The 27,545-nt window shown below is 54.6% G+C and overlaps 1 protein-coding gene and 1 pseudogene across 3 annotated transcripts; both read right to left on the bottom strand.

Moving 5' to 3' along the window:
• Positions 1–746: 746 nt before the first annotated feature.
• Positions 747–14,010, bottom strand: UBTF (upstream binding transcription factor). Of its 3 annotated transcripts, XM_021673689.2 has the most exons (21): positions 13,962–14,010; positions 12,691–12,815; positions 10,854–11,029; positions 10,228–10,311; positions 9,975–10,130; positions 7,587–7,651; positions 7,187–7,307; positions 6,722–6,832; positions 6,251–6,384; positions 5,984–6,125; positions 5,664–5,705; positions 5,404–5,517; positions 5,153–5,308; positions 4,685–4,840; positions 4,495–4,605; positions 3,712–3,800; positions 3,418–3,607; positions 2,020–2,067; positions 1,854–1,925; positions 1,614–1,757; positions 747–1,517 (listed from the first exon to the last, which is right to left on the bottom strand). In XM_021673689.2, the coding sequence occupies exons 2-21, from the start codon at positions 12,746–12,748 to the stop codon at positions 1,392–1,394; spliced, it is 2,295 nt and encodes a 764-aa protein (XP_021529364.1). In that variant the 5' UTR covers positions 12,749–12,815; positions 13,962–14,010; the 3' UTR covers positions 747–1,391. The 3 variants fall into 3 exon arrangements, with proteins under 3 accessions (XP_021529364.1, XP_064225661.1, XP_012299398.1); XM_064369591.1 differs by lacking the exons at positions 5,153–5,308; positions 13,962–14,010 and having other exon boundaries at positions 12,691–12,989; XM_012443975.3 differs by lacking the exons at positions 6,722–6,832; positions 13,962–14,010 and having other exon boundaries at positions 12,691–12,989.
• Positions 14,011–24,762: 10,752 nt separating this feature from the next.
• Positions 24,763–27,099, bottom strand: LOC105711295 (interferon-induced transmembrane protein 3-like; annotated as a pseudogene).
• Between the last annotated feature and the right edge of the window lie 446 nt (positions 27,100–27,545).

Raw genomic sequence — 27,545 nt, 5'->3', positions numbered from 1 at the left:
GAATCAAGGTACCAAAAAATCTGGGAGATGGCTGGGAAGGGTTAGAGACAGCTGCAGAAGCAGCTTTTGCACACTTCTTGCCCAGCTGTGGGGTTGGGGGAGGAGGGAGCAGACCTGAGAAATGAAAGGAAATAGGGGGTGGTGGGAGGATTCGAGGAAGGCTGGAGGGATGTGTAAATTAGGAGCTACCAGCACATTTCTTGAAGCCCAGGTTCTGAGCCTAGGGTGGCCAGGCTTGGCCCCTCAAATGACCAAATACAAGCTTTAAGCCTCATACCATCTTGCCCACCTTTCTGCCTTCCTGCTGGACAATGGAGACCAGCAGCTCCGATGCATGTGACCCTGGCAGAGGGAGCCTGGTCTGGGAAGCATCTGAGCACACTCCCCCTAATGGAATCAGAGACTGGGCAAAACAGAGGATGTGGAGAACAGGGCAGCCTCAGCCTGCTCTCACCAGGGTCAACATCTCCCGGCCCTCACTGACCCTTTTTCCAGATTCACAACAAACGGAGGTGGGCTCTAGGACAGACCCCCTTACACACACAACACACACACACACTCACACATCCACAGCTGCACCCATGCTATGTACAGGAACACACACACACACACACACACACACACACACACACACACACTCTGTCTCCCCCACACACACAACACATCAAGACCATTTTTAAAAAGTTCCAAACCTACCCCCTAAACCCTCCCTCTCCCAGAAATGACAACAGAGACGGCAGCCGAGATCGGTAGGAAACGTCTCGTTGACAGCTCAGAGCTTAAAAAAAAATATATACACATATATAAAAAACACTTGTGCCCCCTCCCCCATGAGCGGGTCCAGGCAGCTCCTTCCTGCAGGGGGCAGGGGAGAGGGCCACCAGGGCAGCGCCTGTTTTCTCGAAGGCACTGGCCCTCCTCTCCCCACGTTCCCTGCCTCCAGTTCCAATGCAGAGGTCCAGGCAGCAGGCCCCTCTGGGAAGAAATGGGTCCTCCTCAAGCTTCCACCCCACCTTGGGTTGGGCCGCAGGTGTGGAGGGCCTCATCAAACTCTTTGGGACCCTCCACCCCCACTCTCTGGTCCATTGTCCATGCCGGAACCGCAAGTGCAGAAGTGGGTGGGGTGGGCTGGGCCAGGCCGGTGCTGGCTTAGTCTGATGGTTGCTGTCCCTGGAGGAGGACCCCCAAGGGCTGATGTCTCTGAGGCTGCAGAGTCCTGGCCTGGGCTCCTCCAGCCCCCTACCCCCACCGTATTTTTTTTTTTAAAAAGAAAGAAAGAAAGTGGGGGAGGCCAGGGGGCAGGGGACAGCACATGGGGGAGAAACAAAGGTGGTCTGTTGGGGAGGGGAGCTCCTGGGCTCTCCCTGGCTGCCCTGGGGTGGGGCTGAGCCTCAGTTGGAGTCAGAGTCTGAGGAGTCTCCTGAGGAGGAGGAGCTGGAGCTGCTGCCCTCTGACTCATTGTCTTCATCCTCGTCATCATCCTCGTCGTCATCTTCGTCCTCGTCATCCTCCTCATTCTGGGGGGTGAGAAAGGATGCACAGGGTCCCCAGGTGGCCCTCATGGCAGGACTCCCCTCCCCTCCCACCGTGCCCTGTCTGCCCATGCTATGTACCTCGTCCCCATCCTCGCTCTCATCCTCGCTGCTGGACTCGGAGGAGTCGCCGCCATCTTCAGAGGAGTCCCCATTATCATCATCTTCCTCTTCTTCATCTTCATCCTCATCATCCTCATCCTCTTCATCATCCTCCTCGGACTCCTTGGATGGACAGAGGCACATCAGCGTTCTCTGGTCTCTGCCCAGCCACTTCAGGCAGCCCCCCCCACCCCCCTCATATCTGGGGGGGCTCCTTACCGATTTGGACTGCAGAGTAGTCCGGCTGGATTTGGGGTTTGGGCCTCGCAGCTTGGTCATACTCTTACGTTTCTGCAGGATGGGGACATGAAGGTGGCAGCCATGAGTTCCAGACACCCCTGAATTCCCCCACCCCTACCCCACTCTGCTCTGCTCCCAGACTCACATTGGAGATGTACTCTTTATATGCTGCACGGTCCTGGGGGGACAGGCTCTGGGGGAGACAGAAGTGGCAAGGGTTGGAACACAGCCAACTACTGCTGACTGAGCATCCTGGCCCAGGGCTGGGCAGTGGGCTGAGCATTTATGTATCATCACCCCATCTCACCCTCCCAGGCTCCCTAGACTTTGGGTCTCTGTAGAAAGCCCCCGGGGACTGAGAACACAGCTCCAATTTTTTTTTTTTTTTTTAAAAACAGGGTCTTGCTCTGTCACCCAGGCTGGAGTGCAGTGGCACAATCTCAGCTCACTGCAGCCTTGACCTTCCCAGGCTCAAGTGATCCTTTCAACTCAGCCTCCAGAGTAGCTGGGACTATAGGCATGTACCACCACACCAGGATAACTTTAAATTTTTTGTAGAGACAGGGGTCCCGCTATGTTGCCCAGGATGGTCTTGAACTCCTGGCCTCAAATGATCCTTTGCACCTCAGCCTCCCAAAGTGCTAGGATTAGAGGCATGAGCCATTGCACTGGACCAAACACTGATATTTCTGCTTTTGATGCCCTGAGTCCTTCTCTAAACATTCTCCCCATTGCTCTACGCAAATGGACGCTCCTATCAGAGTCTTCCTCACTTCAAAGAAGTGCCCCCATGATGAGTCAGCTTGGCATCATCAACCATACCCCAACACCAAACCCTTGAGCTACTGATGAAGCAGTGGAGCTCGCCAAACTCCTGAAACAGCAAATCCCCACAATCTTCCTGGGTCCTTGGCTAACCTGTCCTGGTGAGTGGGAAGGACACAGGTGATTCTCTCCACTTCAGATCCGACTACTCAACCAAAGCACAAAGTTGGGAAGCATAAAGGCCAGAAGTCTAGGAGAGGCCCTGTGGTCCCGGATGGAGGAGGCAGTCTGATTTGGATTCTTCTACTTACTGTGTGACCTTGGGCAAGTTACTTAACCTCTCTGAACCTTGGTTTCCTTATTTTTAAAAGGGTGATGGTGGCCGGGTGCAGTGGCTTGAAACTGTAATCCTAGTGCTTTGGGAGGCCAAGGTGGGTGTATCAGGAGTTCGAGACCAGCCTGGCCAACATGGTGAAACCCTGTCTCTACTAAAAACACAAAAATTAGCCGGGTACGATGGTATACGCCTGTAGCCCCAGCTACTCTGGAAGCTGAGGAAGGAGAATTGCTTGAACCTGGGAGGTGGAGGTTCCAGTGAGCCAAGATCACACCACTGCACTCCAGCCTAGGTGAGAGAGTGAGACTGTGTCTCAGAAGATAAAAATAAAAGGGTAATAGTAATGGTTATCCTGCAGGACTGCAAGGGCATGGAATGAAATCATGAGACCAGCCAGCACAATGCCTCCCTCTTCCTTCCAAGGGTCCCTTGCCCTCTCACCTTGACCCAGAGGTCCAGGTGCACCTTGTACTGCTTTTGCTGCTCCTCGGCTAGCTTTTTGTAGTGCTCCTTCTGGCTCTGGGAGATGCGTTGCCAGCGGCTGCCGATCTCTACCATGCGCTCCTTCAGTGGCAGGTGGTTCAGCTCCCCATTGGACAGCAGCTCCTGGGAAAACTTCTGGTAACCGTTCCTGGGAGGTGGGGGTGATACAAGGAGGGTCAGGACCCCAACAAAGCAGCCCTCCAGCCCTGACCCTCCCCCACCCCCAGGGCAGGCTCTAACCCCCAGGCTCACATGGGAGGCTTCTTGGGTTCTCCCTGGAATTTCATCTTCTTGGAAGAATTAGTAGCAGCTGGAGGTGCCCGCATCTCACTCAGCTCTCTCTGGAGGGAGAAAGGTCACACTCAACCCCAGTCCCACCCCTAAAATACTGCTGCCTTCTGCCCCATGCCATCAGCACCTTGGCTGGCTGTTTTTTCTTTTCTTTCTTTCTTTTTTTTTTTTTTTGAGATGGAGTCTCACTCTGTTGCCCAGGATGGAGTGCAGTGGTGTGATCTTGGCTCACTGCAACCTCCGCCTCCGAGGTTCAAGTGATTCTCCTGCCTCAACCTCCCGGGTAGCTGGGATTACAGGTGCATGCCACCATGCCTGGCTAATTTTTGTATTTTCAGTAGAGACGGGGTTTCACCATGTTGGCCAGGATGGTCTCGATCTCCTGATCTCATGATCCACCCGCCTGGGCCTCCCCAAGTACTGGGATTACAGGTGTGAGCCACCGTGCCTGGTCTCTGTCTTTTCTGTGCCGGGGAGGAGATGAAACAGGCACAGCTAGTGAGCAACTTCCTAACAACTCAGGTTTGCAGCAAGCACCACAGTTTACAACTGTGCTCATGTCCTGAGTCAGCCTGGAGGCTAGCATTGTCACCCCCACCTTACTGAGAGACAGGGGTTCAGAGAAGGAAGCTGAGCCTTGCTGAGGGTAACAGACCAAGGCTGGGCCTTCTGGCTCAGAGTTGCCCTCCCAAAGGGGAGCTCCCAAGCTTTCAATGAATGGGGTGGCCCCAGCCCCATTACTACCTCGTATCGCTTTTGGTCTTCGGCTGCCTTCTTAATCCACATCAGTTTCTCCTTCTTCTCCATGTTATTCCAGGTCATTTCCATGGCTTTCAAGGCCTTCACCCGGTCATTCTGGGGAACGATAAGGGTATCAGCCGAGGGGTCACCCGGGGCTGGAGGCTGAAGTACTACCCTGTTCCACCTCTGTCACCTTGAAGCGGGCCAGGTAGTCGCCAATGACGCTCTGTTGCCAGATCTCCTCGGCTCTCTTGGGGGACTCAGGCAGCTTGCCCCGTTCCTCACGCTCCCCACCAGGCTTCCTCTCCGACTGTGCCTTGAGCGCCGCCTCCCGGGCCTTGTACTTGGCCTGCGGGGATGGCCAGGACGTCAGCCTTCCGCCCACCCCTAGGGGGCGCGCGCTCCCCGCGCAGCAGCCTAGGCGCACCCGCGGGGCGGGCAGAGCCGTGGGCTGGTGCAGATGTCTCCCGCCCAGGCCTCGCCCCCGCCTGGCCCGCGGCGCTCAGCTGACAGCTTCCCGCCTTCCGGCTGCTGGGCGCCGGCCCCACGTCCCAGCCCAGGCCCCGCGAGGCCCAGGCGGCCAGGTAGCGTGGACTGCCGAGGGGAAGAGGGGCCCTCGCAGCCCCCCTGGGGGTAGCGGCTCTCCACCAGGCAGCCTGACCTTCTTCTTCTCAGACAGGTCGTTCCACATTCGGGCCAGCAGGCGGGTCAGCTCGCTCTCCGAGAGCTCAGGCCGCTCCTCCTGCAGCTGCCGCCGCTTCTCCTCGGAGAAGATAAACATGGCCGACACGGGCCGCTTGGGCTTCTCGGAGCCGCCCTGTCCAGGTGAGGAGGGTCGGGGTCCGTGGGTGCTGCCAGCCAACGAGCCCAGTCCTGCCCACCCCCGCCTGCGCGGCCGCGCCCCCTGCCCACCTTGCCCCCTTCCTGGGCTGGCTTCTTGGAGGCAGGGCTGGTGGCTGGCTTCTTGTTGATGTTCAGCATCTTCTCCTCCCCCAGGACCCGCTGCTGCTCCTCCTCGGGTAGGCTCTGGGCAGGAGACAAGAGCATGGGGCTGCACGGCTGGCACGGTGCCCTATAGGGCTGCATGGTGCCCTATCCCCAGGGGCTCACGAGGGCTCTGCCTGCCAAGCCCCAGTCCTCTCTGCCCAGTGCCCTACCGGAGGAACACTCACCTCGAGGAAACGGAGCAACTCCACCTCGTAATCTTTCTTTTTCTGGGAAAGTGAGTGGAGTCAGGATCAGTCTGGAGACAGCGTCACCAGAGACCCTGCAGTACTCAGAGGACAGTGACCTTCAGTGGGCCTCCAGAGCCTGGGCGTGGGCTGGACTCCCTGCCTGGACGGGCTCAGCTCTAAGCCCAGCCCAGCCCAGCCCAACACCGAACTGGAAATAAGTATCTGAGATATATGCCGCCAAGAACTGACTGGCCTAAGCTGGGGTCAGACCTCATGCTTCAAAACCCCAAGGCAGGGTGGCCCCTGCCACAGCTCACCTGGTCACACTTCTTGTGATAGGCATCCTTCTCCTTCTGGGATAGCAGCTTCCACTGCTGGCTGCACAGCACCATGCGCTCTGTGCTGGGCACGTCCTTCATGTTGGCCATGAGCTCTGCGCAGTACAGCGAGTAGCTGTTCCTATAGGAGCCGTGGGGAGAGAGGTGCAGCCCGTGAGCGTGCAGGGCAGCAGGCCTCCTCGCCCACAGAACCCGGCCCAACTCCCCAGCTGCCCACTCGCCCACCCACCCCAGGGCAGCGCTCACGGAGGTGGCTTGGTGGGTCGCCCGTCAAACTTGTCCTTGAGCTGGCGTTCAGCCTTGGTGAGGGTGGACTTGGTGATACCCTCTTCACTGATATTCAGCTCGGGGTGCTTCTGGATATAGTCTCTCATGATCTCCTGCAGAGCCAGGTGGAGGGACGGAGGGCAACGTGGTGTGGAGTTAGCTGGGACAGGGGCAGGGGGAGAGCCGCTGGGGAGGGCAGGCAGGGAGCAAAGCTGGGGGTGGCTGTGCGTCAGCAGTGTCACACGAGACGTGGTGCCCTGCCCTGCCCTAGCCTGAGATCTCATGGGGCTGGGGGGTGGGGAAGGTAGGGGCAGAGGCGAGGGGCCCAGAAGGCCCCTCCCTCAACAGAGGAATGGGGAGTGACACCTTCCGCAGAGTGCGGTGGCCACGGAGTCGGAGGGCAGAGGCTCGTGAAGAGCCGGATGGGGAGGAGCGCAGCGGAAGCCTAACCTCGTACTCCTTCCGCTGCTCCAGGGCCTTATGAATCCATTTCAGCCTCTTTTTGTCCGAGAGCTGAGACCACTGCTTCCCCAGGGAGTCCTTCACCTCCTTCGTAGTGGCCTGCAAACCAAAAGCTGTCAGACACACACAAGCAGCCAGGGCTGGGGGGGAGGGGGGAAGGGGGCACAGAGGCCCCCGCCCCCTCAGGCCATGGGAGGTCACATCAGTGTCCCCCACAGGCCAGGAGGGGAAGGTGGAGAGGCGGGGATCCCGCCTGGGTGCAAGGGGACTGGCTCACACACGCACGCACGCACACACTCGCACGCCAGCTGGCCCAGGCCCTGTCCATGCAGCCCACCCTTGGGGAGGGGCCTCCTCTCCTGCTCCCCTGCACCGTGCCCAGCCGACCTGGCGCGGCTCCCCCCTGGCCACCACCGTGCATCCTCCACCCCCAACCCTTGGCCGGACACTCACATCTGGCCGCACTTTGAGATACACCTTCTTCTCGTGGGTGTACCACAGCTGCTGGGGGGTTTTGGGCTTCTCTGGGATGTCCGATTTCTTGGCATTCTGGATTAGGTCAGGGTGATCCTCCCTAGCCAGGACATGGGGAGCAAGGATCAGCAGGGGACGCTGCCAGGGCTGACCCAAGCTAGCTGCCCCACCCACCAAGCCTCCTCGGCCTTTCAGCTGGGGCTCAGTGGGACGGTGGCTGCCTGCCTGTCCCTGCCCCTGAGCATGACACACTAGAGCTCTCATGTGACCCATCCTCCTTCCATGCCTCAGAGATGGCAAACTCCAGGCTTTGGCCAGGGTTAGCCTATTCAGCTGCACCCAGTGCCCCGTGGCCCTCCTCTGGGCTCCACTGCCTTACCTGAATCGGGCCAGGTTTCGCTCGAACTCCTGTTTCTCCCTCTGGAAGTCCTGAATATATTTCATCTGGGGGGAGGAGGGGATGGGGTCACCCAGGACCCAAGGGTATCTCACCCTGAGCTACGAAAGCCACCCAGACCCCTCCTTGTGGGCTCTCTGCGGCCTCCTACGCTGTGGTTCAGGGGTGGAGGCTGATGCCCTGCCCAACTCCCCGTGGGACTCATCGCAGAGCAGACCTGCTGGCTTCTACCACAGATGGTGGGAGCTGCAGGGGTCACCCAGACATTGAATCCTACATCTTATACTCTCCTTGCGAGGGAGTCACAGAGCGGGCCGTGGCATCACCCACGGTCATGCAGTGTGCAGTGGCAGTGCTGGCACTCCCCCACCCGTTTCTCCACCACCAGAATCCCCAGTGGAGTCAGGTGCAGGCCCTGCTCCCATCACTCTCTCCTCTCATTGTCTGTGGCAGCTGACATTAACCTGTACCCCTGGAGGTGGCCTCTACATAGGACCAGGGCTGGGCTGAGTCCTGTTTCCAAGGTATGAGGGGAGACTACTGTGTGGAGGGAAACCGAGTTCTTACAATACAAGCCACGGCCAGCTGCCCTACACCTTCCTGTCCAGTTCTGACACCATCACCTTCCTCCCTTTCTCCAGGATCCCAGCTGCCTGGCTCCTCCAGCCCTCCCTCCTCAGCGCATTCATTCTCTCCCACCACTTGGCTTCCCTTCATCACCCCATTTTCAGCCTCGCCCCGCCTTCCCACCCCCCCCTACCTCCCTCCCTGCATTCTTCCCCACCTCTCCATGGCCTCCCTCTTGTAATCTGTCTCTTTCTCTTCCCTATCTACCTCCTCTCTTGGCTCCCACATAATGTCCATCTCTTCTTTTGCCTTCACAGGCTCACAAGAGTTGCACGGGAACGTGCCAGGAGCTCATGGCAATTGAGCCCAACCCCTGCCTCTTAGAGAAGCACCAGGCATACAGAGGCAGCACCCTTTTCCCTCAGTTCTCACAGAAAACCAGAAGCAGAGCTCAGCCTCCTCTTCCCCAAGCTCAGTCCTCCTCAGACAAAATAGTTTCAGAGCTGGAGGGCACCACACAGACCTGGCTCACCTCACATAAAGACCAGGTCCAGAGAAGTGGAGTGACTTACCAAAGGCCCCATACACAGTGATTTCAGAGCCAGGAGAACAGGCCCAAGTCTTGTGTCCCCCAGGCCAGCACCTCATCCACTCTACCAGTTTCTTCTGGCCTTCCCTGGCTCTCAGACTCTTGGCCTCTCCCTCCCATCCCGTGAGAGTGTTTGGGTGCGTGCAGTCAACTGTCCAACATCCTCATCAAAGGGGCCAACAACCCAGCACTCCATACCCCTGCTCTGCTTGGGCAGTGGTTGCAGACAGCTGGCTTCTTTTTTGGGTACAGCAGCAAGTGCATGTGAGTCCGCAGCCAGGGTGTGCCAACCAGGAAAGAGGGCTACTCACAGCATGGTGGTGGCCAGCATCACCTTTTGAGAACTGGCTGTGTATGACTTTGTTTCCTTGCCAAGCAGATGTGCTTCTTGTCTTTCCCGCTGCCATTCCCCATCTACGCCTGGCTGTCTCCTCGTCCAGCATCTCTTCCTTGGGTCCTCTCTCCCCATCCCATCTTTCTCGTGTCCTATCTGCAGGCTACTCCAGCGTTTTGCGGCCTATCTCTAGGAGGGACCTCCTGAGCTCTGCGTGTGACTGCTTCTAGCCCTGCCTGGGAGGCTTGGGCAACTCCCTGCCCAGGGTTAATGCTTTGATGGTCTGAGACAGTGCCCGACCTCTGCAAGGAACAGCATGAGGCCAGGAAGGACAACGTGTGTCCTTGAGTGAACATGTGTGTGTGGAGAGGAGGTGTACTTCACAGGTGGATGTGGCAGTAAGAGCACTGGCTGGGACTCTGGGACACTATCCTGCTCTAATATCAACAGTGGTATCACTCGGGACACTTAACCCTCCTGCACACAAAACTGGGATAACCTTTTCCTGGGGTTACCTTTACGAAGACACTGCAAGTATCAAATGAGACCATGACGGGAAGCGTCACAGAGAGGGAAGAAGTGCTGTGCAGCCTGACAGTGAGGATAGGTGGATGGGGGGAAAGCCTTATGAAACAAAACACTGTGGGTTTTCTATAGGGGGAAAGGTTGGCCTGAGCACCTGCTGTCTGGTTTACATCTGTGACGGTGCCTGTGCCTGACCATTTGTGGGCTGAGGAAGGGGCAATCAGGACCTACTCTGCTGTGTTGACTCACCCGTCCCCAATGCCAGGTCCCTCCAAGGCCTACCTCCAACTGACCCACACCACCCCAGCTGCTCCCAGCCTCTCCCCTCCTCCCACCTTAGCTCTCCTCCCCCCACCTTCTTCTTCTCCGGAAGCTCCTTGTATTTCTTGGACAGAATCTTGGTTAGGTCCAGGTTGCTCATCTCAGGGTGGAGTTTTGCATACTTGGCCCGCTTCTCCATGAAGAAGCGGAAATAAGGGGTCAGGGGCTTCTTTGGGAAGTCTGGGTGTTTCTGGAAGGAGGGACAAGGACATAATGGAGGTCATATACCATCTGTTCTTTGGACCTTTCCTCCCCTACCCCTCATGCGCCTCTTCCTAGTAACTCACCTTGAGTTTTTTGCCTTTGTAAGGATTTTTCACGTGTTCCTGAGCATCAAGGATCAATTCTGTCAATGTACGGAACTTCCTCACCTGGAGGAAGAGGGGAGGAAAAGAGGGGAAATTGAGAAAAGGAAAATACCACACAGTAGCATATCCCTATCTTACCATGGATACCCCCATCTTGCAACGGGTCTCTTCTACTCTTCACTAGACTAAATTTACCAAAGAGCAGAGGCCAACAGCCAAATGAAGCAGGCAGCATGACACCCAGGCACTGGCCCATGCCTACTGCAGAGGCCCAGGCAGTCAGTGCACACCAAAGGCCAGCAACAAGGGGACTACATGACCTCTACCTGGCTATCCATGCCAACACCTCCTTCAGTCTCAGCACAGCTCAGGCTGTTCGGCTCAAGACCGATAGACAGTGGTGTAACTCTAAGCCAGTGCTGTCAACCATACCACCTCCCAAAGTGCACGAGGGCAGGCAGAGAGCTAACAGGCGACCACACAAACACCTCTCCTGGTCTCTTTCCTTCCTGTTTACAGCCGGCTGTTTCACTTCCCCTCACCATGGCTGAGGTGGGTGTACGTGGAGATGTGTATACATGTGTGTCAGGAAGGGGATCAGTTACCTCGTTAGAAATCTCCACCCATTTGAGCTTGCACATGTCTCCAGAAAAGTCCTTAAATGCTACTTTTTCCCAGTCCATATGTGATTCGGTGGTTTTGAACTTGGAGCTGTCATTGGATGGAAGGTTGTTCTTCATGCATTCCAGCAAAGTCAGCATGTCTTCCTGGGACCAGCGGTCTGGTGAAGGGTAACAGAGGCTATCGTGCCTGGCTCATGCTATCCCCTATTCTGTTCCCCAGTTATTGAGTGCTCAACCCTTTTTCCCTAGGAAATCCCAGCCCCTGGTTGCTTCCCATCTGAAGGCAGAGATAAAACATAACTCAGCTCTAAGGGAACTGTGGCCATATTGGATCTGGGCCGGGACTCCAGTCCAGAACATGCCAAACCTAGAAAGCCAGGTTTGACTGGCAAACATGGTGAAACCCTGTCTCTACTAAAAACCCAAAAATTAGCTGGGTGTGGTGGCACGGGCCTGTAATTCCAGCTACTCGTGAGTCTGAGGCAGGAGAATCGCTTGAACCTGGGAGGTGTAGGTTGCAGTGAGTGGAGATGGTGCCACTGCACTCCAGCGTGGGCAATAAGAATGAAACTACATCTCGAAAAACAAAAAACAAAAAAAAAGCAAGGCTCGAACACAAGTCTGGCTTGCTTCAAAGCTATTATAATTTCTCCTGTGCCAGGCTGCTACCAGCAGCTATTTATTGTAAGGGAAGAGGAGTGGAAATGAAGGTATAGTGATTCAGGGCTTTGTGGGAAACAGGTAGCTTGTCAGAGAAGGAGGGAAGCAGGGAGGCATTTTATCTAAATGTGTGGCCAAGTTCAAGTTCTGAGTTTAGGATACCCTAAATGTGCAAGGACTGAGAATGGGGTGTGGGCAGTAAGGAAAACCCATGCAGATGTCTCCTGCACAGATGGAAACCAATGTTAGAGACATCCTCCACCCCCTGGCCCCTCAACATAGATCAAGGAAGAATTTCTGGCAAACAAGAAAAAGGGAACAGAAACAGAAGCAGCAAACAGAGCAGCTCTGAGGTAAGGTAGGCAGGTGCACAAAAGCTCTCAGGGCCCTGCTCCAGGGAGAACCCCCAGAATAACAAGCTGTCTTGTCAGCCCAACTCCCCAGGGAGGCAAGACCAGGTCTGGACTAGCTATTTTCAGCCACGGATATGCAGCTCCAGAGAGAGCTCTAGGCTTCTGTGGATGGGCTGGGAGAATAGCCACCCGAGGCCAGAAGTCAAAAGGACTCCTCTCCATTTTCATTTGCATCTCCTAACCTGGGCCAGGGTTTCTGCAGAGCAGGTCACATGGACCCATAATCCCCTCTCCCCTCAATGTCCCACAAGCATGGCCAGCTGCCCAGCTTCATCCTACCCTCCACCCCCATACCGACTTGATCACTGCTGAATGAGGCAGAGGTTTAGGTGAGTACATATAGCCCATGGCTTGGGGCCTTAAAACACCTTTTCTCCACCTACCTCTATAAAAGCCTCATCGTCTTAATAAAAAGCCTGAGACAACTTCCCCAACCCCTTCCTCTACACTCATTCTTCCTCCCATTCCAGAACACTGCGCCGGGACACACTTCAGGCTGAATGGGAACCCCAGAAGGCATGCCTCCTCAAACATAGAGGGCGAGGGACAGGAGAGGTGAGCCATTCCAGGCCAAATAATTTGGATTCAACCACACCTCAAGTGTGGGAGATGCTTGATTCATAAATACTTAAGGCACTTTCTTGCCCAGTTCAGAGTATGGAGAAGCCCTTGAAAAGGGAGTGAGCCCCGCAGCCATGAGAAAAAGAGGATTTAACTTTCAGAGGGCTGGGGGTGAATGCCCCTACCTTGGCCTTTGGGGGCGGCCATTTCCAGGTCTGTGGGGCAGTCGGCTTCTCCGTTCATCCTCCAGCTGTCCAGCCACCTCCTTGGTCGTGCTGGCCGGGCAACCCGGGGTCAAAACCACCTCACCCTTTGGAAAACATACCAGTTCCCACTCAGGCAGGCTGAGAGGTGAATGACTCTATCCCTCCCCGCCCAGAGTGGAGGGGGGCAGGTCCACACTCTCAGAGTCCCAACCATGACTTTACTGGACTTAAAGGGTCTATGGGAGTGGGAGTTAGCCCCTCCTCTGCTTCCTGACCCCCCCTCCCCCAACCCCTGCAGCCCAGCTCCGCGGCGCGCGCCCTCCTCTGCCCACGCGAGAGCCTGCTCCCAGCTCCCGCGTGCTGCAAGCGCCCGCCCTCCGCCCTCCGCCCTCCTTCCCCAACCCCGGCCAAAAAAAAACTCCTCCTCCTCTGAGCGCCCGCCCCGGGGAGGCCCCAGGCTGGAGGGCGGGGGAGGAGGAAGGGCGGGTAAAGGGCGCGCGCGGCCACGGAAGCGGGCACGCGCCCCAGTCTCCTCCTCCCGCCTCCCCCCGGCCGGTTCCCCCCGCCTCCGCAACCCGGCGGGGACCCGGACGCAGCGCAGCCGCCGCCAGCCCCGGAGCGCAGCGGCCGCACCGCCCCCGGGGACCGGATCCGGATTCCCGCCGTTCCCCCCTCCCGGGCTCTCATCGCCTTCTCCGCCCGCCCAGGCGGGCGAGCAGCTGGAGAGAAGCGGCCTAGCCTGCCCCCCGCCCCGAGCCACCTACCCCGGCCAGAGGCGCTGCCGCCGCCCAGCCACCCCGACTCGCACGGAGGAGCCCGGCGCAGAGGCGCGACCGCGGCGGGAACCGCCGCCTCCTCCCCCGAGCCTGCGGCCCAGCCCCGCCGGCGCCCCCGCCCTGGCCTCCGGGGAGCCGAGCCAAGCAGAGGGCGGGAGGACGGCGGCCGGGAGGCGGGGGCGCAGCGCTCACCGGCCCCGCCGCCCCCTCCGGCGGCCGGGGAGAACTGCGCCTGCCGGCTCCGAGAAGCGCGGGCTCCTCCGCCAGCGGCTGGGGCTCGGCTCGGGCCTCGCTTCCTGCCCTGCCCTCCCCTCCCCCGGCTTTCGGCGTCCTCTCCAGTGCCCTGGTCTGCTCGCGCCCGGTCCCCTGCTCGGAGGTCGCTCCGGGTCCCAGCCAGGCGCCCACCGCACCCCGCGGTTCGCTCCCTGCCGTCAGGCCCCGACCCCAGCGCGCGTCCTCAGCCGCCTCGGTTACCCGGCGCAGCGCGGCCTCCAGGCTTCCCGCTCCGGCGACTCCCTCCCCGGCTCTGAGCGGCGGCGCCCTCCCCCGCTCGGCCGGGCACAGCCGCAGCTCCCTCCCGCGGCGGCAGCGGCTCCTCCTCCGGGCGAGGCGGCGGCGCTGGGGCGGCGGCTGCTGCTGCTGTGGCGGCGGCGGCGGCTGTGGCTGTGGCTGCTGCCTGCTGCTCCTCGCGGCGAAAAGCACAAAGCACAGCGCCCTCCGCCTGCAGGCAGCCCGCCTGCCGCCGGCCCCGGCCTCAGCTCGCACACCCCCCGCCGCCGCCGCAGCCTCAGCCGCCGGAGCGGGGAGGAGGAGGGAGAAGGGAGGAGGAGGAGCGGGAGGGGGGCGGGAGAAGCGGGGCAGCGAGCGCGTCCTTCCCCGTAGAGCGCACACCGACCCCCGGGGAGCGAGCGCCAGCCCGCCCGCCTCGCCGGCTCCGCTCCCTCCCACAGCCTGCCCGGGCGGGCTCCGCGGGGGGCAGCTGGGAGGAGGGGCGGGAGCTGGGGGGACCCGGGCGGCCGAGGCGGAGGGAAGGAAGGAGGGGAGGGGGGTGGTGGTTGTGGTGGTGGTGGCGGCGGCGGCGGCGGCTGCTGCTGCTGCTGCCGCCGCCGCCGGAGGGGGGGGGCCGGGGCAGGGAGACACGCAGCCGCCCGGATGGCGGCGGGGCTCGGAGCCGAGGCGGGCAGGCGGGCGCCGAGAGCGACCTCGCCAGACCCGCGGGGGAACTAACAGGCTCCGCCGGCACTGGAGGGAGGGCCGAGGTGCGGCGGCGGAGAGGGTGCCCAAAGAAGCCCCCGTCGGCTGGAGAGGCTCGGGGGGCGCCCACAGCTCTGCTCCGGAGCTCTCCCCCAAGTCCTCCCAGCTCAGACTAGGGCTTCCAGGCCAGCTTTCTCCCGCCTCCCGGAGCGAGCGATCCGCGCCCACCCTCATCCCCCGGAGCGTGGCCACTGGCTTGGGGCGCACGCACTCCGATCGCGGCGTTCGGCTTCAGTGCCTACCTCGCGGTCCTCTCACTGCCGAACGGCACATACGAAACTTAAAAAAAAAAAAAAAAACCTAAAACGAAAACCTCTGCATTAAAAAAAAAAAATCCCCATTGCTCTTTACACCCCGGAGACGGCGAGGGAACGACGGGCTTCGGCGGAGGAGCCGCTCTGGGAGCCGGTTCAATCCAGCCCGGCATGGCTCCCCAGGCCTGCCCGGGCGCATGGAGATCGGCGGCACCGCCGCCACTCGTAGCGACCCCTCTCACCCGAAATCCGCGGCTCCCGGGCTCACTTACCGAGCGTGTGGACGGGAGCGCGGGCCGGGGGCACCTGGGGGCGCGGCGGGCCGAATAGCCGAGCCGCAGCTCCGCTGCAGCCGACGCCGGGGCAGCAAGTCGCCAGACAAAGCCCGAGATGGCGAAGCGGAGCGACGGCTAATGGCGAGCCCCACGCGCCGCGCTCCGCCCGCCCCGCTCCGCCCGCCCGCCCGCCTCGGCGCAGCGCAGCGCCGCTCCAAGCGCTTGCCCGTCAGAGCCGCCTCGGCGCCGCCGCCTCCCGGGCCACCGCGGCCTCGCCTGGCCCCTCCGCCTCCTCCGGGCTGCTCAGCCTCACCCCTTCCCTCCCACTGCTCTAGGGGTTGCACAAAAATTTTTTTTTAAGAAAAATGCTTTTCTTCCTTTTCCTTTTTTTTTTCCTTTTTTGCAGGGCGGGCGTGTTGAGACTTTTGGATCTTTCTGCCCCTAGCTCGCACTCACCTGCGGAGCCGCCGGGAGGGCTAGGGGTGGGGGGCGCGCGGAGCTGGAGCCGGCAAGCGCGGGTTGAAAGCCAGCCAAGCTCTGCAGCGCCCGACCCGGGCGTGTACGCCGCCGCCAGTCCCCGCAGAGAAATCGTCCTCCTACCCCCGCCTCCATCGCTCTGCGTTTCTCTTCCAATCAGCCGGTCGCTTGGTGGCTCCTCCATTCTCCGGCCAAGCCCAGCTGCCTAGAGCGAGCTCCACTCCTCCATCTGTTCGCCCGGCTCCTCGCTCCCCTGCCGGGGCCGGCGAGACGGCGTGAGGCCAGAGGGGGATTTGCGAGAAAACCTGACTGCTTCCCGCTCCCATTGCTCCATCCCCGCTGCCTCCTGCCTCCTGCTTCTCTCCTGCGTCTTTCCAACTCTCTCCCCTGTCGCCACTGGTGTGTGTCTGAGTGTGTGCGCGGTTTTTTTTTTTTTTTTTTTTTTTTTTTTTTATTGCTCTTTGCTTTTGCAACCCAGAAGCAAAAGCGGGGCGGGGGGGAGTTACAAGAAAAAAAAAAGCTAGAAAGAAGCCCTTAGATTTGCAACACATCGGAAAACCAGGGGAGCACCCCGCCTTATCCGATCTCCGTGCTCCGCGAGGGCCTTCCGGGTTTTAGGACGAGCTTCTCAATGTTCCCCTCTTGGCTAGGTTTAGGATCTGAGGAGTCCGAGCAAAAAGTTCTCCCCCTGGGTCGTAGTGAGGGGTGTCAGAGTGGGAGTTTCGGGATTTTTCAAGAAGCAGCGGCTATCCTTCCTACCCCGGCATCGGCCACTGGGCCGGGGTGGGGGAAGGAGCAAAATCCCAGTGGGTTTGTGCGAGGAATCTTCTGGGGTTGGGGCGTGGGGTAGTCGGAACCGGGAGAGACACCGCTTCGCGAATCTCCCCTCGGTCTCTACCTCCTGTCCTCTGCCAGCTCCCCCTTTAATTTTTTTCCTCTCCTTTAATCTAATTTCTTCCAACTCCACCTTTGTTGTTACCGGCGTCACGCCCGGACCAGCCAATCCCTGCCACGCAATGTTTGTCAAAAGGTTCGGCCAGCCCTGGGAAAGCAGGCCGCAGGCGCTGCCCCCCGGCGGCGGCGGGCAGCTGGGAGGGGAGCTCGGCATCTCGGCCTCGCTGCCCGGGCGGCAGCGGGGCAGCCTCCACCGAGACCCCCCCCCGCTTCACTATCCTGCAGGCCGGTGATGAAAGGCCTGGACGGGGTCCGCCGCCCACCCTTGCACTGCCATGGCCGTGGTTGTCTGTCTTCGCCTTCCCTTCTCAGAGGAAAGGTTATCAGGACAGGACGCAGGGAGCCAGAAGACCGTCTGAAGGAAGCGTGCTTCCAACAGGCCCAGCCTCCAGCCTGGGCCACCGCTCCTGGGGCAGCGCCATTGCTCCTGGCTCTCAGGCTGTCAGTCTCCCACACCGACACTCTACTGCCTGCATCTCGGCCAGCTGGGTCACCCAGCCCCTTTCTACTCTCCCCTGGCACGCAGGCTTCTCCTTCACTCGGCCGGCCTCGGTGCTGCTGTAATTCCTCTTGTCTCCTGGGAGAAATGAGATTCCTTTCCCAGGACTTCCACATCCCACTTCTGTCACGTTACAAACAGGAAGGAAACGCTGTCAAGATCTGGTGTGTCCTCTTCTTTTTTTTTTTTTTCCGAGAGCATTGGCATGTAGAAGAAGCGGATATATACCACTAGATGCTAATGAAATTTCAGCTTCTAGGCCCTTCACTTGCAGGGCCTGGTGAAGGCCCTGAACTTAATTTTGTTTTCATCATTTGGTATTTTTTTTGTCAAAGAGCCACCGACGCGTGCAGTTTCCAGGTGATACCCAAGGCCGTTGCTGTTAAAAAAAAAAAAAAAAGAGCCACTGACCACCTCCACCTCACCGAGGAATTGCACATGTTTCTGGCCCTACAAACCCAGATCGGCCCTTGGAACATACACAGGGCAATTTGTGCAGATTCACACTGGGCTAAAAGTGAGGCTTGGTGGGCTAGGCTCACACCTGTAATCCCAGCACTTGAGGTGACCGAGGCGAGAGGATCACTTGAGCCCAGGAGTTTGAGGTCAGCTTAGACAACATAGCAAGACCCTGCATCTACAGACACACACACACCCTATTATAATATGTAAAAAAAAGGAAAAGTGAGGCATAAAACTGATTTTATTGTTTTGAGTAGGAAAGAGCAAAGGGTTTGGAATCAAAAGTCCCAGCTTTCCCTCTTCTTGATAGTATGAATCTGAGTGTCATTTTTTTTTTTTTTGGAGACAGGTTTCATCATGTTGGCCAGGCTGGTCTCAAACTCCTGACCTCAGGTGATCCACCCGCCTTGGCTTCCCAAAGTGCTGGGATTACAGGCGTGAGCCACCATGCCCGGCCTCTGAGTGTCTTATTAACCTTGCCTGATCTCAGTTTCCATATCTGTAAAGTTAGAATAGCAGTCCTATTTATTTTGCGCTTCTCACCAAGGATGAAGGTCAAATGAGATGATGTATGTAAAACTGTGAAATCTTCTGCAGATGGCATTACAGTGAGAGAACTTGGGACCCCCCAAGAACGTTCCAAATCTTCCGCATGCAGATCTGGAGTCCAGGTGTCCTGGCTCCTGGCCCTGAGCTTTTTGTCTGGGCCAAGGGGCTTTTCGGTAAAGTGCTTTGGAATAAAATAGGATGAACATGAATCATAAGAATGAGTATTATTGATTCCTTGGGAAGCAAAAATTATGGCTGGCACCCTTCCCACTTGGACACCAATTGGCTTGTTTTACATCTATTTCGTCTGTGGTGAGGTCAGGAGTCCAAGACTTGGGCTAAGGGCCAGAGTGTGAGGGAATCCGCCCTTGGCCCTTTTTCTTTGCCCCCTTTCTCAGTTCATCTCCCTCCCCGCCCTCCAGGCTTCTGGCATGTGCCTTGAAGCAGAGCACTGGCATTCAATAACCCCAGCCCAGGCTGGTGACAAAGCAGGATCCTAGCTACACAATTTCCACTTGGCCTCAGCATTTCTCCAGGTTTGCCAGCATCCAAGCACCAGCTTATATAAAACCCCCAGAGTGCCTGGAATGCATTAACCAAAGTATGGTACTTAAATCCTTGGTCTACAGGGAGTAATTTTAGATGGTATACCAATATTTTCAGATTTATATATTTTAATGTATATTGGAAATGTTCTGCTTTAAAATTTTTATTTAAGATGATATAAAGTCACACATTTTGGGGGCAAGAATGTTACTGTCCCTTGTTTTTTGTTGCTGCATAAGTTAGAGACAGTAACGTACACACACTTTAAGTATACAACTTTTTTTTTTTGAGACATAGTTTCACTCTTGTTGTCCAGGTCGGAGTGCAATGGCATGATCTTGGCTCACCTCCCCAGTTCAAACAATTTATCTTGCCTCAGCCTTCTGAGGAGCTGGGATTACAGGCATGTGCCACTATGCCCAGTTAATTTTTTTTTTTTTTGTATTTTTATCTTATTTATTTTTAGTTTTTTTTTTGTTTTTTGGAGACAGAGTCTTGCTCTGTTGCCTAGGCTGGAGTGCAGTGGCTCGATCACAGCTCATTGCAACTTCCACCTCCCGAGTTCAAGCAGTTCACCTGCCTCAGCCTTCCGAGTAGCTGGGACTACAGGCACCCACCACCACTCTTGGCTAATTTTTTATATTTTAGTAGAGACAGAGTTTCACTATGTTGCCCAGGCTGGTCTTGAACTCCTGAGCTCAGGTAATCCACCTGCCTCGGCCTCCCAAAGTGCTGGATTACAGATGTGAGCCACCGTGCCTGGCCTTTTATTTTTATTTATTTTTTGAGGTGGAGTCTTGCTCTGTTGCCCAGGCTGGAGTGCAGTGGCGTGATCTCGGCTCACTGCAACCTCTGCCTCCCAGGTTCAATCGATTCTCATGCCTCAGCCTCCCAAGTAGCTGGGACTACAGGCACGCACCACCACACCTGGCTAAGTTTTCCTATTTTTAGTAGAGACAAGATTTCACCATATTGGCCAGGCTGGTCTTGAACTCCTGAGTTCAGACAGTCTGCCTGCCTCTGCCTCCCAGACTGCTAGGATTATAGGCGTGAGCCTCCAAACCCGGCCATAAATTCAAATTAATTCAAATTAAATAAAATGGAAAATTCATTTCCTCAGTCACACTTGCCATATTTCAAGTGCTCCATGGCTGAATGAGTCCAGTGGCTACTGTATTGGACAGTAGAGATATAGAACATTTCTCAGGCTAGGCTCGGTGGCTCACGTGTGTTATCCCAGCACTTTGGGAGGCCTAGGCGGGTGGATCACCTGAGGTTAGGAGTTCGAGACTAGTCTGACCAAGATGGTGAAACCCCGTCTCTACTAAAAATACAAAAATTGGCTGGGCGTGGTGTCACGTGCCTGTAATCCCAGCTACTCAGGAGGCTGAGGCTGGAGAATCCCTTGAACCCAAGAGGTAGGGGTTGTGGTGAACAGAGATCACTCCATTGCACTCCAGACTGGACAATAGAGCAAGACTTCATCTCAAAAAAAAAAAAAAAAGAAGAGTTGATTTTCAGTTTGTTCAGCTTTTTACTTGTTTGACTGTAGAAGTGACTTCCAAGCTCTTTACATGCTAGACTGAAACTCTTCTTTTTTTTTTTTTTTTTCAGAAATGAAGTCTTGCCCAGGCTGATCTTAAACTCCTGGGCTCATAATCCCAACTCCAACTTGTTGGGATTATAGGTGTGAGCCACCATACCCAGTCAAAATCCTCTCTTTCTTTCTTTCTTTTTTTTTTTTTTGAGACGGAGTTTCACTGTTGTTACCCAGGCTGGAGTGCAATGGCGCGATCTCGGCTCACCACAACCTCCGCCTCCTGGGTTCAGGCAATTCTCCTGCCTCAGCCTCCCGAGTAGCTGGGACTACAGGGGCGCGCCACCATGCCCAGCTAATTTTTTGTATTTTTAGTAGAGGTGGGGTTTCACCTTGTTGACCAGGATGGTCTTGATCTCTTGACCTCATGATCCACCTGCCTCGACCTCCCAAAGTGCTGGGATTATAGGTGTGAGGCACCACGCCCAGCCAAAATCCTCTATTTCTTTTTGAGTGAGTTTGGCTGTTTGTGTCTTTCACTCTGTTTAAAAAATTATATGTGAGCTGGGTGTGGTGTGGTACCTCACACCTGTAATCCCAGCATTTTGGGAGGTCAAGGCAGAAGGATTGCTTGAGTCCAGGAGTTTGAGATCAGCCTGGGCAACATAGCAAGGCCCTGTCTTTACAAAAAATACAAAAATTAGCTGGGGCTAGTGCCCTCATACCTGTGATCCCAGCTACTGAGGAGGCTGAGGCAGGAGGAGCACTGGAACCCAGGAGGTTGAGGCTGCAGTGAGCCATGATTGCTTCACTGCACTCTAGCATGGGTGACAGAGTGAGATCCTATCTCAAAAGTAAAGAAGAAGGAAAAAAAATTCCCACACAGCACGGAAGATACAATTTTTTTTAAATCCTGATGTATAGGAATTTTACCTTTTAGTTTAATTAATTAATTTATTATTATTATTATTTTTTGAGAGGAACTTTAGCTCTTGTTGCCCAGACTGGAGTGCAGTGGTGCAATCTCAGCTCACTTCAACCTCCGCCTCTCAGGCTCAAAAGATTCTCCTGCCTCAGCCTCTTCAGTAGCTGGGATTATAGGGGCGCGCCACCACGGCCAGCTAATTTTTGTACTTTTAGTAGAAAGAGGGTCTCACCATGTTGGCCAGGCTGGTCTCAAACTTCCAGCCTCAAGTGATCTGCCTGCCTCAGCCTCCCAAAGTGCTGGAATTACAGGAGTGAGCCATCGCGCCTGGCCAGTTGGAATTTAAAAATTTTATTTAAGTTGTCAAATGTATGGGTATTTATGTTTGTAGTATTCCTTTGTTATTCTTTTAATGTTTTTACGGTCTATAGTGATGTCTTCCCATTTCTGTTATGTATAGTTTGTGTCTCTTCTCTGTTTTTCTGGTCAGTCTGAGTAAAGGTTTATCAATTTTACTGATTTTTTCCCACAAAGAACTAGCTTTTGGCTTTTGGTTTAATTGATTTCCTCTATTGTTTGTTTTCGATTTTATCTGTCTATCTATCTATCTATCTCTCTGTCATCTATCTAGCTATTTTTGAGTGACTCACTCAGTTGCCCAGGCTGGAGTGCTATCTGGGCTCACTTCAACCTCTGCTTCTGGGGTTCAAGTGGTTCTGCCATCTCAGCCTGCCAAGTAGCCGGGACTACAGGCGCGCACCACCACACCTGGCTAATTTTGTATTTTTAGTAGGGACGGAGTTTTACCATGTTGGCCAAGCTGGTCTCGAACTCCTGACCTCAGGTGACCCACTTGCCTTGGCCTCCCAAAGTGCTGGAATTACAAGTGTGAGTCATTGTGCCTGGCCAGTTTCATTGTTTTCTATCTTTATTATTTCCTTCCTTTTGTCTGCTTTGGGTTAAATTTGCTCATTTTATTCTAGTTTCTTTCTTTCTTTTTTTTTTAGATGGAGTCTCTGTCGCACAGGCTGGAGTGCAGTGCTGTGATCTCGGCTCACTGCAACTTCTGCTTCCCTGGTTCAAGCAGTTCTCCTGCCTCAGCTTTCTGAGTAGCTGGGACTATAGGCACCCACCACCACACTGAGCTAATTTTTTGTATTTTTAGTAGAGACGGGGATTTCACCATGTTAGTCAGGATGGTCTCAATCTCCTGACCTCGTGATCTGCCCTCCTTGGCCTCCCAAAGTGCTGGGATTACAGGTGTGAGCCACCACGTCCGGCCTCTAGTTTCTTAAAGCAGGTGTTTAGGTTATTGATTTGAGATCTTTCTTATTTTCTTTTCTTTTTTTTTTTGAGATGGAGTCTCACTATGTTGACCTCAAATGATCCGCCCACCTCAGCCTCCCAAAGTGCTGAGATTACAGGCGTGAACCAATGTGCCTGGCCTCTTATTTTCTAATCTAAGTGTTTAATGCTCTGTTTCCCTCTAAGCGCTGCTTCACTGTATCTCACAAATTTTGATACGTTTTCATCTTCCTTTAGTTCAAAATATTTCCCAATTTCACTTATGACTTCAGCTTTGGTCCATGGGTTATTTAGAAGTGCATTGTTTTACTCTCTAAATACTTAGGGATTTGTGGCCGGGCATAGTGGCTCATGCCTGTAATCCCAGCACTTTGGGAGGCCAACGCAGGCAGATCACTTGAGGTCAGGAGTTTGAGACCACCTGGCCAACGTGGTGAAACCTCATCATCTCTATGAAAAATACAAAAATTAGCTGGTCATGGTGGCGCGCGCCTGTAATCCTAGCTACTCCGGAGGCGGAGACAGGAGAATCACTTGAACCTGGGAGGCAGAGGTTGCAGTGAGCTGAGATTGTGCCATTGCACTCCAGCCAGGGTGACAGAGCGACTCCATCTCAAAAAACAAAAACAAGTATTTAGGGATTTGCCAAATGTCTTTCTGTTACTGATTTCTAATTTAATAATGTTATGAACATAGGCTGCATTTTCTATGATTTCCATTCTTTTAAGTTTGTTAAGGTTTGTTTCATGGCCCAGAATGTTGTCTATTTTAAGGTGAATGATCCATGGGCATTTGAAAAGAGTATGTATTCTGCTGTTGTTGGGTGGAGTGTCCCGGAAATATAAATTGGGGTAAGTTGGTTGCTAGTGCTATTTAGGTGTTCTATAGCCTTCATGATTTTCTGTCTACTTGTTCTATTGATTATTGAGAGAGTAGTGGTAGTTTCCTGCCATAATGGTAGATTTATCTGTTTCTCCTTTCAGTTCCATTGGTTTTAACTTTATGTATTTTGAAGCTCTGTTTAAAACATTATATAAGGGCCGGGTGGAATGATTCACACCTATAATCCCAGCACTTTAGGAGGTCGAGGTAGGAGGATCACTTGGGCCCAGGAGTTTGAGACCAGCCTACTTGACATAGGAAGACCTTGTTTTTACAATTTTTTTTTTAATTGGCTGGGCATGGTGGTGGGTGCCTGTAGTCCTAGCTATTCCAGAGGCTGAGGTAGGAGGATTACTTGAGCCTGGGAAGTTGAGGCTGCACTGAGCTGTGATTAAGCCACTATACTCCAGCCTAGGCAACAGAGCAGGACAGTGTCTCTGTATAAAATTTAACACACACACACACACACACACACACAGACATGCTCTATTTATTTATTTATTATTTATTTATTTATTTTAAGATGGGGTTTCACCATGATGGCCAGGCTGGGTCTTGAACTCCTGACCTCAGGTGATCCACCCACCTCAGCCTCCCAAAGTGCTAGGATTACAGGCTTGAGCCACCGTGCCCGGTTCTACATGATCTATTTTCAAATATATGTAACGTAGGCCAGGTGCTGTGGCCCATGCCTGTAATCCCGGTACTTTGGGAGGTTGAGGCAGCTGGATCACTTGAGTCCAAGAGTTTGAGACCAGCCTGGGCAGCATGATGAAACCCCATCTCTACCAAAATTACAAAAAATTAGCTGGGTGTGGTGGCACATGCCTGTAGTCCCAGCTACTAGGGAGGCTGAAGTGGGAAAATCACTTGAGCTAAAGAGGTGGAGGTTGCAGTGAGCCAAGATCGTGCCACTGTACTCCAGCCTAGGAGACAGCACGAGACCCTGTCTCAAAAAAAATAAAAATAAAAAATAAAAAATAAATATATACATGTAGATTAGTGTTCGCATATAAACAAATCTGAAGGAATATACTCTAAATTGTTCACATATAAACAATTCTGAAGGACTATACTCTAATATACTCTAGTTCCTGGAGGGTTTTTTTTTGTTTTTTGTTTTAGAGACAGCCTTTCACTCTGTCTTACTCTGCTGGAGTGCAGTGGTGACATCACAGCTCACTGCAGCCTCAAAGTCCTGGGCTCTAGTGATCCTCCCACCATAGCCTCTCGAGTAGCTGGGACTACAGGTGGGCACCACCACACCTGGCTAATTTTTAAATTTTTAGTCTAATTTTTTTTTTCCAGGAACACCTGCACTTTATCGAACACCATTGTAGAAAACTGTGTGAGGATAAAGGGCTGGACAGGACTCGGCTCAGGGGCAGGGCGAGGAATGGAAGGTAGAGTACGGGGAAGACAGGTCATGGGCAGGGCCCCTGGCTTGGACGATTCTTCTCGATCTATTGATAGGTTGCAGAATCAGTACTGGGACGATGATCAGCAGCAAGGCCCAGATGTTCAGGCACTTGGTGGTGGAGGCATAGGCCTGGGCCCCGGTCAGGTCACCAACCATCTTCCTGTCCCTAGACATCGTGGAGTAGGTGACCGCTATGAAGCCCAGGCAGCAGGAGTTCATGAAGAGGGTGTTGAACAGGGACCAGACGACATGGTCAGGCACGGAGGTCTCACTGCAGATGTGGATCACGGTGGATGTTGGGGAAGCAGGGTTGTGGGGCGTCCCCAGCACATACACCCTGTGCTCCTCCTTCAGCATCTCATAGTTGGGGGGACGGTCGGTGTTGGCGGAGTGAAGAAGGTTTGGACAGTATGGTTCATGGTGTCCAGGGAAGACCAGCTGCGATCGGGTTGCTGGGATGGTTCTCCTAGTCTAATTTTTAAATTTAAACACAAAGTCGCACCATGTTGCCCAGACTGGTCTTGAACTCCTGGTCTCAAGTGATTATCCTGCCTTGGCCTCCCAAAGCACTGGGATTACAGGCATTAGCCTTCACACTTGGCCAAATAACTGGAGATTTTTATTCTCTATGTTAAATCATTCTGTGATTTAAGTGTCTTATACATGTATTATTTTTGAAATCTGAAAATACAAAGATATGTTTTAGAAGAAAGAGAGAGACAATTTGATGTGTGTGAATTGTCCTCCGAGCCTGCAAAGCAGTCTCTGGCCCATCTTGGGAAAACGTCGGCTGAGCACTCCTGCTGGACTCTCAGACCATAACCCAAACCTCCTGCTGCTGCTTCCTCTCCCAGCCCTTCCTTCCTCACCTCCTGTTAGCTGGCTTTGGGCCCAGGTACATGGGAAAGAAATAACCTTCTGAGGTCACCATGTGGTCTGCCAACCCAGCAGGCTTTCCATGATGTCACTTGACTTTGCTGAGCAAATTTCCCCCATTTTATCTTCAGGCTACTTCTCAGATATATTTCATCTCCAGATTCTATTCCTTCAAGACATTCCACCTATCTCATCACTGGGACAGTTCCTGCTTGACCCTGAGGAGTCAGATCAAATGTTTCTGCCTCCACGAAGCCCTGCCTAACTCCAGCTCCCTCTGCTCCTTCTGCTCCCTGCACAATACTGGTATTTTGTTTTATTTTGTTTTTGAGGCAGAGTCTAACTCTCTCACCCAGGCTGGAGTGCAGTGGCGTGATCACGGCTCACTGCAGCCTTGACCTTCTGGGCTCAAGTGATCCTCCTGCTGCAGCCTCCCAAATAGCTAAGTCTATAGGTGTGTGCCACCACACCTGGCTAATTTGTGCGTGTGTGTGTGTGAAGACAGGGTTTTGCCACATTGCCCAGGCTGGTCTCAAACTCCTGGGTTCAGGCATCTGCCCACCTCATCCCCTCCCAAAGTGCTGGGATTACAGGTGTGAGCATCATGGCCAGCCAGTGCTCGCTCTTGTTGAACGTCCGGCCCCCATGCTGACTGCAGGTCCTGTGAGGGCATGAGCTATCTCCACCTGCCTCTGCTGACGCGCTGACATGCAAAGATTCCCAATTTGCCTCCTTACAGCGAATTCCTCCTGTATGAATTCACTTCCAGGTGAATCACTTTAATTATGTCACTTCCCAGCCCAAGAACCTGCAAGACTCACTAGTGCCTCCTGAATCAAGTCCAAACCCTTCTTGGCAGTTAGGATTCTTCTAACCTGACCTTGCTTTTCCCATTTTATATGAACCTGTTCTCCTAAAAGGATCCACCTCTGCAGTCAGGCCTTCCCTGTGCTGTCCACGCACCATTCCCACCTCCCTGCCCTTGGCCAAACCACTCCCCTACCTACCTGGAAGGTACCCCACCCTCTATTCTCCCTGATCCTCTAAATTCCTTTTTTTTTTTTTTTCTGAGACAGTTTTGTTCTTGTTGCCCAGGCTGGAGTGCGATGGCGTGATCTCTGCTCACAACCTCTACCTCCCAGGTTCAAGTGATTCTTTCGTCTCAGCTTCCTGAGTAGCTGGGATCACAGGTGCACACCAACATACCTGGCTAATTTTTGTATTTTTAGTAGAGACAGGGTTTCGTCATGTTGGTCAGGCTGGTCTCGAACTCCTGACTTCAGGTGATCTGCCCACCTCAGCCTCCCAGAGTGCTGGGATTACAGGTGTGAGCCACTGTACCCGGCCCCAACTTGAATTCTATCCAGTGTCCAAAGTCTAGTTTCTCTTCTCCACAAGCCTTCTGTCTCTGGACTACATAAGCTGGATGGCATAGAGGTGTGGAGGGACACCAGGCACTTTGGATCCCACTCTGTCTCTTAGAAGCCATATGACCGGCCGGGCGCAGTGGCTCACGCCTGTAATCCCAGCACTTTGGGAGGCCAAGGTGGGTGGATCACAAGGTCAAGAGAGCGAGACCATCCTGGTCAACATGGTGAAACCCCGTCTCTACTAAAAATACAAAAAAAAAAAAAATTAGCTGGGCATGGTGGCGCATGCCTGTAATCCCAGCTACTCAGGAGGCTGAGGCAGGAGAATTGCCTGAACCCAGGAGGCGGAGGTTGCGGTGAGCTGAGATCACGCCATTGCACTCCAGCCTGGGTAACAAGAGCGAAACTCCGTCTCAAAAAAAAAAAAAAGACGACGACGAAACCATATGACCTAGGCTTATGGCTTCTAAGAA

This window comes from Aotus nancymaae, unplaced genomic scaffold (genome assembly GCF_030222135.1).
Source record: "Aotus nancymaae isolate 86718 unplaced genomic scaffold, 86718_ANA_hifiasm-v0.15.2.pri h1tg000089l, whole genome shotgun sequence".
In the NCBI taxonomy this organism is placed as follows: Eukaryota; Metazoa; Chordata; class Mammalia; order Primates; family Aotidae; genus Aotus; species Aotus nancymaae.
Note: the sequence above shows the minus strand (reverse complement) of the source record. Positions and strands in the feature narration are given on the sequence as shown.

Bases quoted from the DNA above. Each gene is read 5' to 3' on its own strand.
- UBTF (XM_021673689.2), bottom strand. From the start codon at position 12,748: ATGAACGGAGAAGCCGACTGCCCCACAGACCTGGAAATGGCCGCCCCC. The intron at 10,131-10,227 runs GTGAGTTACTAG...CCCTCCTTCCAG, and splicing joins ACAAAGGCAAAAAACTCAAG to AAACACCCAGACTTCCCAAA. The intron at 1,758-1,853 runs GTAAGGAGCCCC...TGTCCATCCAAG, and splicing joins CTACTCTGCAGTCCAAATCG to GAGTCCGAGGAGGATGATGA.